The sequence below is a fragment of the Sorex araneus genome, chromosome 7 (assembly GCF_027595985.1).
Source record: "Sorex araneus isolate mSorAra2 chromosome 7, mSorAra2.pri, whole genome shotgun sequence".
NCBI lineage: Eukaryota > Metazoa > Chordata > Mammalia > Eulipotyphla > Soricidae > Sorex > Sorex araneus.
Genome location: NC_073308.1, coordinates 35376671 through 35396160, shown reverse-complemented (window position 1 = coordinate 35396160; position 19490 = coordinate 35376671). Strand labels below are relative to the sequence as shown.

Here is a 19490-nt window from a genome sequence, read left to right as displayed (position 1 = left end):
AGGAGGCCCCGAGTCCCCGGGACACGGACCAGCAGCCAGGAGGGGACGCGGAGCCCCCGGAAGCCTCCCCTGACACGGGGGTGAGGGGTGAGGGGTGTCTGGACTCCTGGGTGGGGGCAGCCCCTGCACGGCTGCAGTGCTGGTGCCAGGTGGACAGCCAGCCGTGGGGCTGTGTGCCTGGCAGGAGGCGCGTGGACCCCAGGCCCCTGCCACATGCCCCGCTCCTGTGGACGTCACGTCCCGAGGGACGGGCCCCACGTGGCCCGCCAGGGGTCTGTGACCCAGCCCCACTGTGCAGAGCTCCCACACGCTGCGCCTGCCCCACGCGGGAGCTGGCCGCCCGGCCCGGCCCCTGCGCCCGCCCTCCCCCGCCCCGCGAGGCTCCCTGAGGCTCCCACTCAGCAGCCCCCACACGCCCCCACACAGGGCAGCTTCTGGGCCCACCCCTCCCCTCCGTGGGAGCACCACGGCTCCTGAGGGAGCTGGGGTGGGGGCGCCCCCCCGCCAGAGGCCAGGCCCGCCCCTCCCCCACGCCAGCAGCCCAAACCTCAGGGCCGCCCACCTCAGGGCAGGCCTGGAAACCAGCGCTGCTGACTCATCACATTTTCCAGGGGCTGCAGGAGCTGGTGCGAGTGTTTGCAGTGTGTCTGGGCGTGATGGAAGGGCTGCCGATGTCTGTGTCTGTGTGTGTGTGTGTGTGTGTGTGTGTGTGTGTGTGTGAGTTTGTGAGTGTGTCTTTGTGGGTGTCTGTGGGTGTCAGTGTTTGTGAGTTTGTGTATCTGTGTGGGTATCTGTGTGTGTGTCAGTATGTGTCTGTGTGTGTCAACATAGGTCAGTATGCATCTGTGTGTGTCTGTGTGTTAACATATGCCAGTATGTCTGTGTGTATCTGTGTGTATGAGTGTATGAATGTGTCTGTGTGGGTGTCAGTGTGTGTTTATGTGTGTCATTGTGTGTATGAGTGTGAGTGTGTGAGTGTGTGTCAGTATGTGTATGAGTGAGTATGCGGTGGGGTGTCAGTGTGTATATGAGTGTGTATATGTATAAGTGTGTGAGTGTGACTGTGTATAAGTGTATGAGTGTGTGTCAGTGTGTATGGTTTGTGAGTGTATGGTTTGTGAGTGTGTGTGTGAATGTATGTGTGAGTCTGTATGTGTGTGAGACTGTGAGTCTGTGAGTCTGAGTGAATGTTCTGTGGATCTGTGTGTGTCTGTTATGGGTGTGGGTGTGAGTCTGTATGTGAGTGTTGTGTGAGTTTGTTGAAGTCTGTGTCTCTGTGTGTTAGTTTGTATGTAAGTGTGTGAGTCTGTGTGTGAGTCTGAATGTGTATGTGTGTGTGTTTGAGTTTGTGTGTGTGAATCAGTGTGATTATGTGTGTGAGTCTTATGTGACTCTGTGAGTCTGTGTGGATCAGTGAGTTTGTGAGAGTGTGTTTGAGTCTGTGTGTGTGAGTTTGAATGTGTGTGAGTCTGTCTATGTGAATCTGTGTGAGTGTTGTGTGAGTATGTGTGTGTTAGTCTGTGTGAATGTGTGTGAATGTTGTGTGAGTCTGTGTGAGATTATGTGAGTCTGAGTGAAGCTGTGTGAGTTTGGGAGTGTGTGTGAGTCTGTGAGAGTTGTGTGAGTATGTGTGTGTGAGCCCTTGTGTGTGAATGTTGTGAGAGTCTGTATGTGAGTCTCTGTGAATCTGTGTGTGAGTCTGTGAGAGTATATATGTGAGTTAGTCTGCGTAAGTGTGTGTGTTGTGAGTCTCTGTGTGTGAATGAGTGTGTGAGTCTGTATGTGTTTGTGTGAGTGTGTATGTGAGTTAGTCTGTGTGTGTATGTTGTATGAGTGTCCGTGTGAATGAGTGTGTGAGTGTGTGTGAGTGTGTGTGTGAGTGTAAGTGTGAGTGTAAGTGTGAGTGTGGAGAGAGAGAGAGAGAGAGAGAGAGAGAGAGAGAGAGAGAGAGAGAGAGAGAGAGAGAGAGAGAGAGTACACACAAGCACTAAATCTCTTTAAAACAGAGGGACTGGGGCCAGAGATACAGCACAGCAGGCAGGGCGTCTGCCTTGCAGACGGCCAGAGGGGGTTGGATCCCCGGCATCCCATATGGCCCCCTGAGCACCATCAGGAGTGATTCCTGAGCACAGAGCCAGGAGTGACCCCTGTGCATCACCGGGTGTGACCCAAAACCCAAAAAGTGAAATATAAAATAAGGTAAGACGGGCGGGAACAAGCTCAAGGCCTGGACACAGGCTTTCCTGCAGGAGCCCCGAGTTCCATCCCTGGTCCCCCAGCACCCCCCGGGTGGGCTTCCAAGCTGGGAGAAGCCCCTGAGCACCACTCAGTGAGAGTCTGTATGTGAGTCTCTGTGAATCAGTGTGGGCCCAGCACCGAGGACTAACTGCAGGAGAGCTGACAGGAGAGTGGGGGTGCCCCCTGCCGGCCTCTCCCGGGCCCTCCCTCGCCCCTCTCTCACTCGAGGGTCTCCCCGGCAGCCGCCCCATCCGAACCGAAGGAGCCGTCTCGGGACGTGGGCTCAGCTCGGGAACCGTCCACCCGTTTCCCAGAGCACAAGGGCTGCAGGGACTCAGCTACCTCCCGCCCCCTCCTCTGAGCCTGGCGGGGGACCAGGCAGGAGAAGGCGCCGCCCGGCCAGTGCCTGCCCAGACGGCCAGCAGCCTGGTCCACAGGGGCCACCTCCTCCTGTAACTGTCCCACAGGCGCGGCACCCCTGCTCCCGGGAGCACGGGGACCCCCAGCCCTGCCTGACCACCTACTGTAGCTTCTCTCGGAGCCACCCGGCCACGGCGGGCGCAGGGTCAGCGTCCCGGCGTCCAGCTCCCCCAGCTGCCCTGCCCGCGCCCTTCCGGAGCTCCCCTCCCACGCCAGCCTAGGGCAGCCCCCACAGGGATGGGGGACGGAGGCAGAAGGCAGCGAGTCCCAGTCCCCCTCCCACCCTCCCACCCCGGCCCTCCGACCCAGCTGCAGCCCGTGGGGTGCAGGGTCCACAGAGCCCGAGGGCACCTGTGGGCACGCAGCGTGGGGGGGGGGGCCTGGGAAGAAAGATGGGGACCAAGGCAGCTTGGAGGAGGGTGGCACTCCTCTGTCCCAATTCCCACCCCTGGCCGATACAGGGGGCTCCTCCCAACAGCCCCCTCAAGGCAGGCTGGCTCTGAGCCCCCGGGGCTTGGCCGGCCGGCTCCTAGGAGAGGGGGTGCAGGGCACGGAAAGTCCCCGCCGCCCACAGACACCCACAGAGTGTCAGGGAAAGTGGGTCGGGTGGGGGCTGGGCACCCCGGCTGGCCCCAGGACCTGCCTCGAGTCTCTCTCCCCCCCATTCCCCCCCAAGGCCCTGGAGCCCTGGGGGTGCCCAGACCCCTCTCACCCCTGCTCACGGCACCCCTCGGCCCTGCTCCTGCAGCTCCTCTGTGTCGGGGCTCCCTGCTTCCTCCTGGACGCCAGCTCCTGTGTGTCTCCCCCACACGGTCAGGGACAAGCCAGGACCCGCCGGGGCGGAAGAGCCGGCCCGGGCTGGCCCCGGATCCGGGGGCTGTGGGAGGACCCAGATCCAGGGCTCCCCTGATGAGCTGCAGGGCCGGGGAGGGGAGGGGTGTGTGCAGGACTACGGCTCCCCCAGGATCCTGGCGGGGGGGCCTGGCCTGCTCTCAGGAGCTCCCAGGAGAGGACCCCCGGGGCGCCAGAAGACCTGAGGGGCTTCTGACCGAACGTCTGTCCTGGAGGGGGCTGGCGGAGCCTGTCCACAGCGCCCCCGCCAAGGCCACTACCCTGCCCACACCCCTGGGGACATCCGGGCAGCGAGGGAGGTACTGTCCTCCGGGAGTGCGGACAAGGGGCCTCAGAGACTCTCGGTCGGTCACTCTCCAAGGCCACGCAGCAGAGCCCAGGCTGGGCCGTCCACTCTCCTCGCGCCCAGACTCTGGGGACAGGGCCAGACAGGGGCCAGTGGAGAAGGGCCGTCTGGAGAAGGCTCTGGAAGGAGAGGCTACTCGCAGGCAGAGAGCAGGCGGGGGGCCTGCACGCAGCGTGCCGCCGTGGGCTGGTGGGCAGCGGTGGCCCAGCTCCTGGTCTCTGCCAGAAAGGAGACAGCAGTGTCCACCCCCACGTGCCCCAAGTGGGGGGCCTGAAGCCCCAGCCCCTGCTCCCAGCTCTCCAGCTGGACCCCAGAAGCTCTGCTCACTGCAGCTCCAGGCAGGCCTGGGCTGGTCCGCGGAGTGGACGGAGGGGCGTCCCCCCCTGCACTACCCCACTTCCTTGTCTGTGATCACTATCAGCAGCGCCTGTTCGACACCCACACCCCCGGGACTTCCACTGTCCCCTGTGGAATATCGGGAGGGACCGTGGGGGCGTGCGGCCTCAGTTCTCAGGGGTCTGCATTCTGTTCTGGGGGCGCTGCCCTGCTCCTGGAGAAGGAGCCAGTCGGGGTCCCGGGAGCCACAGGCCAGGGCGGGGAGGGGGGTCGCAGGGACTGCAGCTCCCCTGCCCCTCCGCGGGCCAGCCCCCACGCCCCCGCCTGCGGGCCACCCCCTGCACCTATTGTATGTCGCTGCTTCGGGGCTGTCACGGCACTTGACGGCTGAATCGGGGAGTGGGAGGTAGGGGAGGCCGGGAGGGAAGGTGCCAGAACGTTGCGCGGGGAAGGAGGCTGGCAGCAAGCTCTCACCATGAACCGGCGGCGGGGCTGCGGGCCGTCAGGGGGCCTGCCGAGGGGCACGCCGGGGTCTTGGACCCGCGGCCTCTCCCCAGGCCCCCGCCGCGGAGAGGAGAGGGGTGTCGGCTGGTGTGAGGCCCAGGCTGCGGGTGCTGTGAGTCTCTGAGCAGCCGGCGGGGCCCGGGGGGGCCTGGAGGGGCCGCGCCCCCACAGGAGCTGTCTCTGCCGCTGCTTCCTGGCCGGGGTGGGGGGGGGAGGAGGGGTCCCCTGGGCCAGGGCAGCTGGAGGGTTAGGGACACTGCACGGAGGTGGCCCCGCGGCAGGAGAGCTGGGAGGGAGCCAGCCCCCCCCACCCCACACGCCCCTGGAGAAAGCCCCGGAGAAGGGAAGAGGCTTGGTGGAGCTCGGGGCGCACGGAGGCCGGGAGGCACAGCCCCCCGCCCGTCCCCGTCCCGTCCCCGTTGCTGGGCCGAGGAGGCCGAGGAGGAGCGCAGCGAGGCGGAGGCCCCGACCCCTGGTGGCAGTGGGGGGAGGCAGGAGGGCAGCCGCAGCTGGGGTGTGCGTGGGTGGAGGCAACCAGGAGGGGCGGAGGGAGGAAGCAGCTTCCTGCCTCCTCCTCAGCCCTCACAGACAGGACGACAGACAGAAAGACAGACAGACAGCTGCCGGGAGACAGCCCCGAGGCGCAGCTGCTCCGGTGAGTCCCTGAGTGGGGGAGGGCGGGGGGGGGGCAGCCCCTGGGGTGGGGGCGAGGCTGGGGCCCGACATGGGCAGGCAGGAGGGCACGTGCCCGGGGCCCAGGCTGGGTCATAGGGCCGCCCGGCCTAGGGCACGGGGCACTGACCTCGCTGCCCCCCGCCCCGGGGGAGGGCAGGGGGAGCCAGGCCCGGGAGCCACGCTCGCCACCAGCCCCTCTGCGCTGGCCCACTGTCCCCTCACCTCCGTGCTGACCCCCCCCACCGCCCCACGCCTGCAAACACACACGCCTCAGCAGCCAGGCCTGGAACGAGGGGGGAGGGGCGTCCCCAAAGGGCACGGCCCGTGCCGCCTCGAGGCCCCTCTCGTGCCCTCCACCGCGGCCTCCCTGGCCAGGTCCTCAACGCCTGGTGAAGCCACTTCCTGTGACAGTTACAGAGGCGGGAGGGGGGATGGGCCGAGAAGGAAGGAAACGCCCCGGGCTGGCTCCCGGGACAGGGACCCCGAGGCCCCCAGGCTCAGGAGCAGGGGTGCTGGCCCCCCCCACACCACCGGAGCAGCAGGAGACCCCGCGCTCTCCGAGCTGGCCGGCCTGTGGGTGCTGTCCGCGCTGCCCCCTCTCTTCACGCCCGTTTTCTCTTCCTCTCCCGGCACCCTGCCTCTGGGCCCCCACCTAGCACGGCCAGCGTCCCCCTCCGCTGTGTCCTGGAAGCTCCCCGACCTTCACCCACAGCCCTGGCCTGTGGCACCCCACCCCAGGGCCCTGCCAGCCCAGTCTAACCACTGAGCTTCCTCTGAATGATCACCGCCTTGAGGGGACCGGACGGGCCCCTGGGGACACAGAGCGGGGGCCAGAGGTCAGCGGTGGAGGGGGCCCTGTCTTTCAGGCACACCTCATGGCCGAGTGAGTCTCCTCCGGGCCCGGCTCCCCGCCCCCCCAGCATGGTGCAGGCCCCAGGGGGGCGTCCCGGAGCTCAGCCACCAGCCATGACCCAGCCACCACCCCCCAAAGCCCCGGCCAAGAAGCATGTGCGGCTGCAGGAGAGGTGAGCTCTGTCCCGGGCGCGGGGCGGCACTGCCTCCCCACCCTGGCATACAGGTGTGTGCCCACCGCCCTTCTGGGGCCCCAACACCCCCGCTTGGGTTGAGCAGCTCCGAGCCGCCCCCCCCCCCCGCCTCCCCAGCAGGGTTGGGCCCGCCGTGGGTCGGGAACAGAAAGAGGTGGGCAGCTGGAGCCACGGCGGGGGGCTGGCGGGCACTGAGGGGCTGGCACCCTCTCCCTGCTGCAGGCGGGGCTCCAACGTGGCGCTGATGCTGGACGTGCGGTCCCTGGGCGCCGTGGAGCCCATCTGCTCCGTGAACACCCCCCGCGAGGTCAGCCTGCACTTCCTGCGCACCGCGGGGCACCCGCTCACAAGCTGGGTGCTGCAGCACCAGCTGCCCAGCCCCAAGCAGCTGGAGGAAGAGTTCCTGGTAAGCGCTCAGGAGACCCTCGCAGCCCCGCCGCCTCCTGGCTCTGTGGGGGCCAGGCCTCCTCCCTGCACCCCTGGGAGGAACAGCCCCACCCCCCCAGGCTGCCAGCTGTCAGCTAGGAATGGGGGGTGGGGAAAAGAGGCTGGGCCGGGGCCTGGGGGCTCACCCACTCCCCCCCCTTGCTAGAAGATCCCCTCAAACTTCATCAACGCGGAAGACCTGGACGTCCCTGGCCACGCCTCCAAGGACCGGTACAAGACCATCTTGCCAAGTAAGGGCTTGGGGTGGGGGAGGGCCCCGGGGTGCAGAGTCAGATGAACGCCCCCGGCAGGGAGGAGCAGCCTCCTGCCCTGGTGAGGGGGAGGAAAACCCGACCCAGGAGGGTTTGCAGATGCTCCCAGGCCTTTGCTTGGTTTTATTTCTGAAAAGGACCCCAGGGGGGCCAGGGGAGAGTTAGGGTGTTTGCCTTGCCCGCGGCCGACCCAGGTTTGATCACTGGCATCCCTCATGGGTCCCCCAGCCCGCCTGGAGCAGTTCCTAAGAGCCAGGAGTAACCCCAGAGCACTGTTGAGTGTGGCCTAAAAACCAAAAGAAAAATTTAAAAAAAAAACATGAAGGGGCCAGATAGTGCATTTGCCTCGCATGTGGCTGACCAGGGTTGGATCCGGACACCCCAGAGGGTCCCTCAAGCCCACCAGGGGTGATCCTTGAGCACAGAGCCAGGAGTAAGCCCTGAGCACCTCTGGGTGTAGCCTGAATATACCCCCCCCAAAAAAAATAGGGCCAGGGAGAATGACCCAAATGAGGGCCAGGGAGGAGGCTAAGAGTGCCGGGCACACATCTGCGTGCAGGGGTCTGGGTTCCATCCCGACACCACACAGGGCGCGCTGACCCCTTAGCCAATCTGAAGAACCCCGTGAAGTTGGTACTAAGTTATTCTTATCCCCATTTTACAAGTAAAGAAACTGAGTCATGGAGAAGTTGCCCAAGGCCACACAGCTCGTCCTGCCAACTCTTCCTCCTCTTCCTCCCCGTGGCTGGCAGGGGAAGGCAGCTGAGGGGTGGCCCCAGACACAGGGCTCTGGGCCAGGGCCAGGCTGGAACTGGGGCTACAGCTGAAAGGGGGTCCCCCTGTGGGCGTGACTCAGCATCAGCCCCTGCCGAGAGCCGAGGGCTGCCCCCAACCCAGAGTCTTTCCTGGCCCTTCTCTGAGTTCAGAGTTCACAGCGGCAGCCCTGCAGCTGCCGCCACGGGGCTGGCCGGGGGGGTGGGGGGGGTGGGCTGGGGACGCACAGTCCCGTCTCCTGGCCTGCCCGGGCCCCCAGAGTGAGGAGGGGCCCGTCTGCCTGAGACCCCCAGGTCCTCTGTCTGGAACCAGCCCCCCTGAGAGGGAGAGGCCGGAGCCCCGGGTGGGAGGAGGCCCCTTGCCCTGCAGATGACGCTGGGCAAGGTCACACTCAGCGCGTCCCAGACGCACACCAGAACAGCCTCCTGCCACGCGCTCGCATGCGTCCGGCCCCTGAGTGCTCACTGAGCCATCAGGGTCAGAGCACAGAGGCTCCCGACGGGTCTCCCTCCTGAGCGCTTCGGAACAGTCCTGCTGCCGCTCTGGAACCTTCTCTGGCTCCCTATTGTCCACTTACGAACGGTTTCAGGGCTGGGGGCGCAACCCCAGGGGTAAAGCACACACCCCTCCCGTGCCAGGCCCTGCATTGACCCCAGTGCCACGTGGCGTGGCGCTGGGGTTCCCAGACACCAGGGGGTGTACCCCAGGCCCCGAGCCGTCGACCCGCCCAGGTATAAGAGATGTTTAAGCCAGTGGGTCCGGGCCAGGGGCCCTGGGGTACACAGAGGCTCACTTCTCCTTCTGGCCCTGCGGTGGTTGGCACTCATTGCTCGCTCACCTTTGACCTCTGACCTCAGCAGATTTCTACTTCCTAGATCCTCAGAGCCGTGTCTGCCTGGGCCGGGCTCAGAGCCAAGAAGACGGAGACTACATCAACGCCAACTACATCCGAGTGAGTGCCCCGGCCCCGGGCTGCCCGCTCCAGCTCGCGGCGCGCGCCTGGCTCTGCCCGGCTAGGTGGGACCCTGAGCAGGGCCCGGCACGCCTGCAGGGGCGGCGGCGGCGGAGCCTGCAGGGAGGAAGAGCCCAGAGGTGGGGGCGGGAGCGTGTTCCACTGTGCGAGGCCCTGGGTTTGCAGCTCGGCACAAGCAGACGGAAGAGCGGACCCCGAGTCTCCTCCACCCAGCCCCTGGCTCATCCCGGCCCGTGCCACGGCCCAGCCCAGTCCCTGCTTCTGGGGCACCATCCGGCCCCCCACTCTCTCTCCCTCCCTCTCGCCCTCTCTCCCTGTCTCTCTCCCCCCTCTCCTTCTCCCTCTCTCTCCCCATCTCTCCCTCTCTCTCTCTCTCTCCTCTCTCCCTCTCTGTCTCTGTCTCTCTCTCCTCTGTCTCTCTCTCCCTCCCTCTCACCCTCTCTCCCTGTCTCTCTCCCCCCTCTCCTTCTCCCTCTCTCTCTCCCCCATCTCTCCCTCTCCCCTCTCTCCCTCTCTGTCTCTCTGTCTCTCTCTCCCTCCCTCTCGCCCTCTCTCGCCCTCTCTCCCCCCTCTCCTCCCTCTCTCTCTTTCTCCCCCTCTCTCTCTCCCTCTCTCCCTGTGTCTTCCCACCCCCAGCCCCAAGCAGCCCTTCCTCTGTGGAGATGTTTATCATCCGGCTACAGGGAGGGGGAGCAGTGTACCTGTACCCCAAAACCGACTTCTCCTTCAAGACGTGTGGGTGCAGTGCCCTCTAGTGGCTGAGAGTGGGTAGACCATGACTAGGGGAGCCTCGGGAACCCTGTGCCCCATGAGGGCTTGCGGGAGAACCCAGGAGCGGGGCTTGGATTTCAGCATCATCGCCTGAAGCTGCAGGAGGCTGAGGGTACAGAGAGGGGGCGATTAGAAACAGTGTGCTGGGGCTGGAGCGATAGCACAGCGGGTAGGGCGTTTGCCTTGCACGTGGCCAACCCGGCTTCAAATCCCAGCATCCCATATGGTCCCCCGGGCAACCGCCAGGAGTAATTCCTGAGTGCAGAGCCAGGAGTAACCCCTGCCTGTGCATCGCCAGGTGTGACCCAAAAAAGAAAAAAAAAGAGGGTGCTTCCCCCAAGACTAAGCACGTCAACATGCTATGTGAAAGAGAGACGTTCCTTCCGCAAATATGGGAGTTTTCCTAGTTGTGCAGCTAGAGAGCGGTGGGAGGGGGAAGAGACAGTGGCAGACGCCCGGCACACTCTGCGGAGCTTTGGGACGTTGCCCCGAGAGGTTCCAGTGTGCCCGCCTGCAGACGAGGAGCCTGAATGGGGCTGGGGCAGGGGTTTGTGCGGCTCAGCAGGGCAGGGATTTGAATTCAGGTGTTTCTCACTTTACGTGCCCCCCACGTGGCTGGCGTGTGTCTACGTGTGCACGTGTAGCTGACGAGTGTGTACTGTGTGTGTATAGAGCTGGTATGTGCATGAGTATGTGCATGTGCATATGCATTGTATGTGCACGTGTGGACAGCATGTGCACATTATGTGCGTTTGAATGCATGTATGTGTATGTGTGTGTATGGATGCATGTGTGTGTGTGTGGGTGTATATGTGTGCCTGGATGTGTGCATGGGTTTGTGTGTGTGCATGGGTGTAGGTGTATGCGCGTGTGTGGGTGGGTGCGTGTGTTTCTGCAGGGTACGTGTATATGTGTGTGTGTGTGTGGGGGGGTGTTCAGCCTTCCTGCCTCAGACTGGGCTTCCCCAGCCTCGGCTCTCCTCCACTCTGCACGCCCGTTTCCCAGGGCTACGGCGGCCAGGAGAAGGTCTACATCGCCACGCAGGGCCCCATGCCCAACACTGTGTCGGACTTCTGGGAGATGGTGTGGCAGGAGGGAGTGTCGCTCATCGTCATGCTCACCCAGCTCCGCGAGGGGAAGGAGGTAGGAGGCAGACCCCGAGCCCACAGCCCAACACACACACACACACACACACACACACACACACACACACACACGGCATATCACAGGCTCCCAGCAGCCCAGCCAGCCCGCACCATTCACAGCAGCTCCCAAGCTCTGCCCCGTGGAGGCAGCCCACAGCCTGGGGGTCAGGGACCCCCTCAGCTGCAGGTCCAGGCCCCAGATTCTGATCCAGTCCCTTCCGGGGGTGGACCATGGGGAGGGGTCCCACTCATCCTGCGGCCCTGAGTGCGGCTCCAGCTGACAGACGCCCCCTGACTCCCAGCTCCTCCCTTCTAGAAATGTGTCCACTACTGGCCCGCGGGAGAGGAGACGTCCTACGGGCCCTTCCGCATCGGCAGCCGGGCAGTGAAGGAGCACCCCGAGTACACAGTGCGCCAGCTCACCATGCAGGTACCCGCGCTCCCGCCGCCAGGCAGCCTCTGGCTCAGCCCGAGGAAGGGGCACTCGGCCAGCGTCAAGCAGGACCCCCACCTGTGCCGGGCAGCCCAGGAGAGGAGAGGAGGGTCCCTCCCTCCCTCCCTCCCTCCCTTCCCTCCTTCCTTCCTTCTTTCCTTCCTTCCTTCCTTCCTTCCTTCCTTCCTTCCTTCCTTCCTTCCTTCCTTCCTTCCTTCCTTCCCTCCTTCCTTCTTTCCCTCCTTCCTTCCCTCCTTCCTTCCTTCCTTCCTTCCTTCCTTCCTTCCTTCCTTCCTTCCTTCCTTCCTTCCTTCCTTCCTTCCCTCCTTCCTTCCTTCCCTCCTTCCTTCCCTCCTTCCTTCCTTCCTTCCTTCCTTCCTTCCTTCCTTCCTTCCTTCCTTCCTTCCTTCCTTCCTTCCTTCCTTCCTTCCTTCCTCTCTCCCTCCCTCTCTCCTACATTTCTTCTTTTTTTCCTTTTTCTTTTTGGTCACACTGGGCTGTGCTCAGGGGTTACTCCTGGCTCTGTGCTCAGGGGTTACTCCTGGCTCTGTGCTCAGGGCTCACTCCTGGTGGTGCTCAGGAGACCGTATGAGGTGCTGGGGGTCCAACCCGAGCCAGCCCTGCCCAAGGCAAGTGCCCCACTTGCTTACTGCCACTCCAGCCCCCCTCCTGTCCTCTCTGTTCCTTTCTTTTCTGATATCATGAGAGCCTTTTCTTTTCTTTTAATTTGTTTTGTTTCTGCTTGTGGGCCACAGCTGGTGATGCTCAGGGCTTACTCCTGACTCTGCACTTGGGAATTATCCTGGTGCTCTTGGGGGACCAGATGGGATGCTGGGCATTGAACCCAGGTTGACTGTGTGTAAGGCAAACGCCCAACAACTGTGCTATCTCTCTGGCCCCCTTTTTTGGTTTTTAATTCTTCTCTTTGAGGAGTGGGGAGGGGAAAGTTCACAGAAAGCCGTGCTGCCAGATTCACACTCAGTGTATGTGTGTGTATGTGGGGTGCCAGGGATTAGAACTCATGACCACATGCTTGCAAACTTGCCAGGCAGACAGTCAAGGCCCCTGTGCTTGTCCTCCTGCCCACCTTTTCACTTTTGAGATGTTTGGGGAATATGTACAGCTCTGACACAGGGTCAGGTGCTCCGGACACCCTTGGCCACTACACACAGACTTCTGGCCACGCTGAGCATGTCCCAGGGGTCACTGGGCTCAGTAAGGCAGCACCCTGGTGAGAGGCACGTCCCTGCGGTCTCCTCCTGGGAGATGCTGCCAGGGAGATGGGTCAGCAGTGCTTCCGCTGTCCTGCTGGTCATCGCCCCGTTCCCTCCCACAGCTTTGGGGCCCCCTTTTCCTTGTGCTCATCCTTCCAGACTTATCCTTCCTGGGGCCCCTGGCACAGCTGGGCTCTTTTTCCTCCCATCCCAGGGGCCCGTGGGCTTGGCCCTGCGGAGGGATTCTGAACAGAAGAATCTCAAAGGTGACCACTGGGGGCAGTGGGGTCCCCCGTGGCCCTCCTGAGCAGGTCGGCCATTTTCCGGTGGGGGCGTTCCTGCCGCCATCCCCACGACTCAGATTCTGGTGATCAGACGAGGTCTCCCACCTCGGACAGCGCTTCCGGGAGTCTGTGAAACCAACAGAGCCCCCCACTCGCCCCCCACCCCCCCGTGCCCCTCTCAGTGCCCACACAGGGAGGCAGAGCACTGTGCCCCGGGTCTCTCCACGCCTCCCTTACCATCCCCATGCGAGGACTCCCCCAGTTGGACCCTCTGCCCCCTTTTTTTTTTTTTTTTTTTTTTTGCTTTTTTTGGGTCACACCCGGCGATGCACAGGGGTTACTCCTGGCTCATGCACTCAGGAATTACTCCTGGCGGTGCTCAGGGGACCATATGGGATGCTGGGATTCGAACCCGGGTCGGCCGCATGCAAGGCAAACGTCCTACCCACTGTGCTATCGCTGCAGCCCCACCCCCTTCTTATTTTATAGGACCACACTGGTCATACTCAGGGGTGAACAGCCAGCCCAGAGCTGGGGGGGGGGGGGTCACTCCCAGCTGTGCTCAGGAGGCTGAGGGCTTATCAGGGATCGAACCCGGGGCTCCTGCTCGCCAAGCACGTGTCAACCCTGTGACCCCCTCCCGGCTCATCCATCCCCACATTCTAGTCGAAGAGAAGGAGGTGTCGGGACCCGAGAGAGCGTGGCAGTCAGCACTTGCCTGCAAGGGCCCGGCCAAGCTGGGCTCTATCCCCAGCACCCCTTCGGCCCCCCACGCCCTGGCAGGAGGGACCCCCCCCCCTGAGTCCAGAGCCAGGAGTAAGCTCTGCGCATGGCCGGGTGTGACCCCAAGACGAAAGCAGGAAAGGCAGCTCAGGGGCGGGCGCCAGGTAGCGTGCTCAGAGGTGGCCACTGGGCGGCCTGAGGAGTAGGACACGGGGGCCCGGGGCTCAGGCCTGTCCCCACCCCAGTACCAGGAGGAGGTCCGGCCCGTGAAGCACGTGCTCTTCTCTGCCTGGCCCGACCACCAGACCCCGGAGTCGGCGGGGCCCCTGCTGCGCCTGGTGGCGGAAGTGGAGGAGGGCGTGGAGACGGCCGGTCCCCCGGGGCCCATCGTGGTCCACTGCAGGTACGGGGGCCCCCCGTGCAGCCGCCCCCGGGAAGGGGCTGAGTGGGGAGCTGTGCGTGCCACCCTCACAGGAGCCCGGAGCTTCTCCCCCATACCCACGCCCCAGTCCCGGACACGGGCACGACCCAGGAAAGGGCGGGCGGGGGGAGGCGGGGGACGCCAGCTGGCCCCACTGCCGGAAGAATCACGCAGTCATTCAACAAACATTTGCTGCCCCGCCTGCCAGGTCAGGCGTGCAGGCGTGAGCACTAAAGGGGACGGTGCGACTCAGACCCTTCAGTCTCCGGCCCACAGGCAGGTGGGCGAGGCAGCCCAGCCCACAGCTGAGCCCCACTCAGGGCAGCGGGGGCAAGGATGCAGGTGACCACCGGCCCAGCACACTCCCTGCGGCCAGAAAGGCATCACCACATGGGCGGGCAGCTGCAGGGGACCAGGTGCATGTGGCCTCCCGTGTGGCCGGCCCAGGGGTCGATCCCCAGCACCACACACAGTGCCGAGAGCACTGTCAGCAGACACGCCTGAGCATGGAGCCAGGAATAGCCCCTGAGCACTGAGGGGTTGGACTCAACCTCCCCAGCCCCAGAAACAGACAAGTCATCTTAGCAGGAGCCCGTCGGGGAGTGAGAGCAGTGGAGATGGGAGCAGTATGGACAGGGCAGCGTGTGCAAATGCCCAGGGATGGGATGGGGGAGGGAGTTAAAGATGGACAGGAGGGGCTGGAGCACTAGCACAATGGGTAGGGTGTTTGTCTTGCACACGGCCGACCCGGGTTCTAATCCCAGCATCCCATATGGTCCCCTGAGCACTGCCAGGAGTAGTTCCTGAGTGCAGAGCCAGGAGTAACCCCTGTGCATCACCAGGTGTGACCCAGGAGCTGGGGTGTGGAGTTAGGGCGAGGGCAGAGGGAGAAGGAGGTGAGTCTGGAAGGCCCCTTGTTTAAAGGATACTTTGGCTACAGGTGACCCTGAGGTGATGCAAGGGACAGGGCAAGAACAAGAAGGCATGAGGGAAGGCACCCCAGCAGGAAGCACGGGCAGGGTGCTCGTGACCGTCCCCAGGGGGCCCCCACCCCGGAAGCTCTGGGAGTCAGAGCAGAGGAGAGGGAGGGCCCAAGGAGGGAGGGGTGCCGTGTAGAGGGGGCGTCTGCTGGAGGACGCCCGCATGGCCATGATTCTGGGGTGCCTGGGGTCAGTGGGAGGCCCCCAGCATCAGCTGCACATCGCAGAGACACCGCTGCCTTCTCGCAGGGCTGAGCCGCACCCCGAGTCCCACTGCTCACCTTGGGGTGCCAGGCCTGTCCGCCCCCCCTGCTCCCCAGGCCCCAATGTTATCCACCCACGTGATTTCTTGGGCCCCACATCCGGCCATGTCCCCCGCCCGCAGGGCCCGTGTTCCCTCGTCACCTGGCCCCATGGGCCCCTCTCTCCCGGCCCCTGCCCCCCCACTCTCCCGAGTGACCCCCGCCTCCCTCCCGGCCTCCCCCAGCGCAGGGATCGGTCGGACCGGCTGTTTCATCGCCACCAGAATCGGCTGCCAGCAACTGCAGGCCCGTGGGGAGGTGGACATCCTGGGCATCGTGTGCCAACTGCGACTGGACAGGTGGGTGGCTGGGTGTGGGTGGGGCCGACCGCACTGGGGCTCTGGGTGTCAGAGCTCCTGCCGGCACCCCAACATCAGGCACTAGCACCCGGCCCCGCCCTGACTTCCTGTCTTGCTGCGGGGGGGGGGGGGGGACAGGGCGGTGAGGGTCTGTGCAGTTTGTGGGGCACCAGAGCCAGCACGTGAGTGCCACAGGGGCGTCACCCTCACAGCCTCGTGCCCGCCAGCCCTCCTGGACTCCAGGGCCCCGGGGCTAGGGTGAAGTCCTCCCCCTGTGCACTTACTGAGCTATCCGTCTGGAGGTGGTCTTTCCCCCCACTCCCTTCGCGAGGGTTTGGCTGGTTCTGGAAACTAGGCATCCGCACACACCCGGCAGAGCTCAGGAACTGGAGAAGTATGGCACAGTGGGTAGGGCACACGCCTGGGCGCAGCTGTCCTGGGCTCCAGCCCCAGCACCCCCTGTGGTCCCTGAGCCACGCGAGGAGTGATGCCTGAGTGCTGAGTCAGAAGTTAGCCCTGAGCACCACCAGGTGTGGCCCCAAAACAAAACAAAACAAACAAAAAAGAGCTCCGTGGGTTTGGAGGCAGGGCCCCTGCAGACGGCGGGCACCTCCTGCACCTGTCACGGTACCTTGGAGGGGGAAAGGCACCTGGCCAGAGAGCAGCCGTCCAAGTGAGTCAACTTGCGTCAACACACTCTTGGCCCGTGGATGCCCACAACAATAAATGGAAATATTTTTTTTTGCTTTTTGGGTCACACCTGGCGATGCACAGGGGTCACTCCTGGCTCTGCACTCAGTAATTACCCCTGGCGGTACTCAGGGGACCATATGGGATGCTGGGATTCGAACCCGGGTTGGCCGCGTGCAAGGCAAACGCCCTACCCACTGTGCTATCGCTTCAGCCCAATAAATGGAAAATTTTAACTAATTTATTTTGGGTTTGGGGCCACACCTGGCGGTGCTCAGGGGACCGTCCAGTGCTGAGGTTTCCTTCATGTGAAGCACGTGCCTGGTTCTTTCTTTATTTTTGAGAGGGGGGAGCAGTGCCTGGTGATCCTCAGGGGTGACTCCTGACTCTGCACTCAGGAATCATTCCTGGCAGTGATGGTCCGGGGGGCCGTGGGGGATGCCGGCGATTGAACCCGGGTCGGCCATGCTATGGATAAGGGAAGTGCCCTACCCACTGTACCATCTCTCCCGCCCCTGGAAATTTTTTATGAATTTATTTTTGGTGTGGGGCCCACACCTGGTGGTCCTCAGAGGACCATCCTGCACTACGGCTGGAGGCTGAGCTCCCTCGTGCTGAGCAGGTACTCCTGCCACTTTGTGAAAGCTCCGTTTTGTGGGGAGCGGTGCTCAGGGCTTAGTCCTGGCTCTGCAGGGATCGCACCACTGTACTCTATCTTCAGCCTCTACCTCTCTCGAGCTCTCTCCCGGGCCCTCAATTTATTGCCTTTACTGGGATTCGGGGATACCCAGGCTGGCCCGAGGACTCAGGGGCTGGGTCCTGCCTGGGCCTGATGGGCCTCCGGGTGACATTCCCCCCCCCGCCCCGCCTCCCCGTACAGCCAGCCTTTGGGGCTCAGCCTGCTTTAGGGGCAGTGTGGGGAAGGGGCTCGGGGGCGCCAGGAGGGGAGGAGGCGCCAAGAGTGCGTCCCAGCGAAGGGCGGGCCGAGACACGCGTGTCCGTGTGCTCCTCCCGCAGGGGCGGCATGATCCAGACGCTGGAGCAGTACCAGTTCCTGCACCACACCCTGGCCCTGTACGCGGCCCAGCTGCCCGCAGCACAAGAGCCCAGGCCCTGACCCCCGCCCCGCCCCGCCCAGCAGAGCCCAGGCACCAGGGTGCCCCCCGCCCCCTATCTGGGCAAGCACGATGGGCGTGTGGGGGTTGGGCCCGGTGAGATCGGGAGCCCCTGGGTGACACGAAGAGCACGTGCTCCCTGGGGGTGCTCCCTCGGGATCCTTGCTGTGTCTGCAAGGACCAGGGTCACACTGGCCGTTGCGCTGCTTCCGGCGGCTCCAAGTGGACACAGCGGGCAGCGTTGTGGGGCTGAGCGTAGACAGGCGGGGAAACCCCGAGTCCAGGCCTCCCCCAAACTGGCCCCCGGGCTCCCATCTGAATGCTCTGGGCCCAGGCATTCAGGCGGTGCCGCCAGGAGCAGGGTGGCCTAGTCGTCGGCCCGCTCTGGGGGTGGCGAGAGGGCACTGCCAAAAGCTGCCTCTCCGGGCTCCGCCTGAGCACGGGCCCCAGGCCATTGGCCCTGGAAGGCCGCCTTTGACCGACCCGAGTTCCCAGCACCTGCCATGAAGCTCGCTGCTTCCTCACGCCCTCGCCTCTCTGTGTGCCGGACTCTCTCCCCAAATAACAGGCCCCAGAGCATCTCCTGAGTGCCCTGGGAGCCAGTTATGGACCGACCAGGCCCGGAAGCGGAATCTCTGGGAAAGGAAGAAAGAGGGGAGCCTCAGAAGGCCAAGAGAGTTGTCTGCTACCCCTCGGCTGCCCAGATCCCACCTGCTACCCGCAGGCCTGCGCCCTCTTGACCTGCAGCTATGACCTCAGTAGACGCCCAGGAAGAGGATCGGGGGAGTCCCCGTTCCCCCCGAGCTCCGCCCACCAGCCCCACCAGCCACACCTGTGTGATCCGCCCGGCTCTTGGGCTCAAGCACTCCAGGCGGATGTGGGGGTTCAGGCTGAACCCCAGACAGCTCACAGCCTCCATCCACCTCGGCCTCAACCCACACCGCAGCGTCCAGATCCTTCAAGCCAGGGCGGCTGCCTAGTGGGTGAGGGGGGCCCATGGGTCGGGGTACCCCAGGCGCCTGCCCTTGCTGATGCCTCCTGAGGGTCCTCCCTCGTGACCGCATGCCTCTGCAGACTGTGATGCTGAGTTCTTGGCGCTTCTACTTGGCCTGAAGGCATCCTCCATCCTGATGGCTGGACCCTGGTGTCCTGGTACCTGCGCCCTGCCAGGCCCCCACAAGAGGCATCCCCAGGTGTGCCCATGAGGCTGGACCCTCAGGAACTTCCATGCTGCCCGTCCTGCAGCCCCAGCCAGGCTCAGAAGCCCAGAGGGACAGTTCAGCTCTGCGACAGGCCAGAGGGGAAATAAAGCACCTGTGGACGATGGACCCAGTCCTTGGCTGTTCTCTTTTCAGGCTTCTGGGGCCTGTTTCCAGTGTGGAGTAAGAACACACCGCAGGAGGGACGTGGGTCTGCACTCCCAGAACTGCCAGAGACCCCTGAGACCCCTGGCAAAAGGGCAAGAGGCAGGCCCAGGGGCCAGAGAGGGCAGAGGCGGGAAGGAGCACCACCCAGGGCTCCCAGCACTGCTGGGAGCCCTGCAGGGAGTCCCAAAGTATGAAGCCGAGCCAGATTTTGTAACTCCAACTTTTGGAGTATTGGGGTTCATGTTGGGGTCGGGGTGGGGGTGGGAAGGGAGATGGGACAGGTCCATACTGGGTGCTAAGGTATGCGACTGTCTGCGGGTGTATGTGGAACGAAACAGGAACTCCACCCAGCACGGGGGCATCCTGACGCAGGTCCTGCACGCTGGGGGCTCTCTTCCCGGATTCCTGGTCTTGATCCACCCGAACGCGCCAGTTCGCCCCCTTTTCCAGCGCCTCTTCGCTGGGTCTACCTCCGGCAGGTGCACCTGTCAGGCAGGGTCCCTGTCGGGTAGGTGTAACCCCGCACCCCTGCAGACAGACACCCATCCCCACTCCTCGCTCCCCGAACACGCGACTCGGGTAGATTCCGGTCAAAAATCCTAAGGAGAGAGAAAGAGCCTGAGACATGCACAGCCGGGCTCCCAGTTCCCCAGCACCCCTGGGGCGGAACGCGCTCCGCGGGGGGGCCCCTCACCCCCACCACTCCTTCCCCAGAAGCTGGGAACAAAAAGCCTCCATTTGCTTCTCTGTCGCAGACAACTCGGAGGGGCCCCAGCGCCTGGGGCAACCCTCATCTCCCGCTGGAAAGCGGGGTGCCGGTGGGGACCCTCCAGCCCCACGGTGGGCCCCCACCGGGCTCGTGCTGGCCGCACCCCGCGCGCCTG

At 64.0% G+C, this 19490-nt stretch overlaps 1 protein-coding gene across 4 annotated transcripts in view; it reads left to right on the top strand.

Moving 5' to 3' along the window:
• Positions 1 to 18556, top strand: part of PTPN7 (protein tyrosine phosphatase non-receptor type 7) — a 39031-nt gene extending 20475 nt beyond the window's left edge. For 2 of the 4 annotated variants that reach the window (XM_055144619.1, XM_055144617.1), the window contains exons 2-11: positions 5276 to 5351; positions 6238 to 6396; positions 6640 to 6823; positions 7010 to 7094; positions 8765 to 8841; positions 10639 to 10776; positions 11095 to 11208; positions 13678 to 13835; positions 15321 to 15434; positions 17142 to 18556. In XM_055144619.1, the coding sequence (XP_055000594.1) occupies positions 6293 to 6396; positions 6640 to 6823; positions 7010 to 7094; positions 8765 to 8841; positions 10639 to 10776; positions 11095 to 11208; positions 13678 to 13835; positions 15321 to 15434; positions 17142 to 17241 (1074 nt within the window). In that variant the 5' untranslated portion in view covers positions 5276 to 5351; positions 6238 to 6292 and the 3' untranslated portion in view covers positions 17242 to 18556. Of the gene's footprint in view, positions 1 to 4601; positions 4809 to 5275; positions 5352 to 6237; positions 6397 to 6639; positions 6824 to 7009; positions 7095 to 8764; positions 8842 to 10638; positions 10777 to 11094; positions 11209 to 13677; positions 13836 to 15320; positions 15435 to 17141 lie in introns of those variants that run through there. The other 2 variants (XM_055144618.1, XM_004610156.2) reach the window with 2 other exon arrangements.
• Positions 18557 to 19490: the final 934 nt, after the last annotated feature.